Below are 1,718 nucleotides of genomic sequence, written 5' to 3'. Positions count from 1 at the left end.
GAGGGAGGGAGGAAGAGAGAGAGAGAGAGAGAGAGAGAGAGAGAGAGAGAGAGAGAGAGAGAGAGAGAGAAAGTTTCCTTTTTGTCAGTAGAGGAGATAAGATTCTCAGTCAAGAGATGAAGAAAGATAAAGAGGGGAGGGGAGGGGGAGGAGGGAAAAGGATGTTCTTACTGGAAGTCTGCGTAAGTCTCCCAGCTACTTAGGAGGCTCCAGAAAGAAGGATGGGTGCGGAAGCTAACTCAGAGACCCCAAAGTGCCCCGGCGTCCACCATCCTCACTCCCACAGCACACCCAGCCACTCTCTGCAGTACCTTGCTGAGGGTAGGGAGGCTAAAAAAGATGATTTGAAGGTGGGGCAGATCCTGCGGGAAGTTTGAAGCCCAGTGGGTCAGTAAGAGGCCAACAGAATTGGGAAGCAGGGAAAAGAGAAATTGTGAAGAGTGGACCTAGAGCGTCTAGGTGCAGTGATGGGGTGAAGAAGGAAGCAGATGGAAATGACAATAACCCGTGTGGATTTGGAGAGACTAGGGAGACAGTACCAAGAGACGGAGTGGGTGGCAGCAACTGGGGCTACCTGGAAACCTCAAAAAGGTTTGAGGTTTTGAGTGTTATTCAGGGACATTATGGAGGATGGGTCTGGGGCAGGGGTCGACAGACTGGAAATTAGTGGTTTTCGCTAAGGGGATCAAAAAAGTAGGTTCCTTAGTCTTTCAGGAGCCGGTGTATGAGGGTGGGCGGGGGGTGGGGTGGGTCTGGGGTCTGGGATACAGCCTGTGGGCTCACCGATGGTGGAGATGTAAGTGCTGTTGAAGTTGTCCTCTGCAAACCGAATGATCAGACAAGTCTTGCCCACCCCCGAGTCCCCGATGAGCAGCAACTTGAAGAGGTGGTCGTAGGCTTTGGCCATGGCGGACACTGGGGGCGCCGGGGGAGGGGTCGGGAAGAGCCAACACTGGTAGGCGGGATCCGAGGGTTGGCAGGCAGAAACCGCCGGAGTCCCAGCCAGGAAGTTTTCCTCCCTCTCCGCCCAGGCCCCGGGAAAAGAAGAGAGGCGGCCCTGCTCTCGGCTCCACCCCTCTTCGCCAGTGGAGAGGCCTGTCCAGCTCCAGCAGTCCGGGCGCTGCCTCCCCAGCCTCGGAGGGCCACTTTCCCTAGCCCTTCCCATTGCCTTTGGCTAGCTGTCTTTCCTCTCTTTTGACCAAATTGGAAAGAATTTCAAAGAGATTAGGGGAAGAGGGAAAGAATTTTACCAATGGTGAGATAGGGGTGGCAATTGGAAATTGGTAAAAAACTGAGGCGTTATTCAAAGGCTTTTGAGTTTATGATAAAGGTCCTAGGATTTTCTGTCAACAATGCATTACTGAAGACTACGAATCCCTTTCCCTTTGAAAAGAAGCGGTTAGGAAGTTAGTATGGTGGATCAATCTGCCCCCTGGTGGAGCACAGTGAAGAACCAAAAAACGATAAAAAGCAGCCTCATCAATTACACGCAAAACACACAGAGCTGAGTCACAATCTGGAGCGAGCCTTGAATTCAGTAGCACAACTTGGCCCCCAAGGCCTGGAAATCCTATTGCCTCTACCCCTCAAGTATGAAGATTACAACTGTGGAGCCACCATGCCCAGCTTTCCATCTTTATTTACTTACTTTTTTTTTTTTTTTTTTTTTTTTTTTTTTTTTTCAGGGTTTCTCTGTTGTGTAGCCCTGGTTGTCCTGG

At 51.2% G+C, this 1,718-nt stretch overlaps 1 protein-coding gene across 2 annotated transcripts in view; it reads right to left on the bottom strand.

Moving 5' to 3' along the window:
• The window catches only part of Rab13 (RAB13, member RAS oncogene family), a 12,615-nt gene that overhangs the window by 4,764 nt on the left and 6,133 nt on the right, over positions 1-1,718 (bottom strand). Inside the window, exon 1 of one of the 2 annotated variants that reach the window (XM_021158101.2) lies at positions 784-1,028. The exons of the other annotated variant lie outside the window; for it this stretch is intronic. Coding sequence (XP_021013760.1) covers positions 784-907 — 124 coding nt within the window. The 5' untranslated portion in view covers positions 908-1,028. Of the gene's footprint in view, positions 1-783; positions 1,029-1,718 lie in introns of those variants that run through there. 2 annotated transcript variants of the gene reach the window in all.

This window comes from Mus caroli, chromosome 3 (genome assembly GCF_900094665.2).
Source record: "Mus caroli chromosome 3, CAROLI_EIJ_v1.1, whole genome shotgun sequence".
NCBI lineage: Eukaryota > Metazoa > Chordata > Mammalia > Rodentia > Muridae > Mus > Mus caroli.
This window is presented reverse-complemented; position numbering and strand designations above follow the sequence as displayed.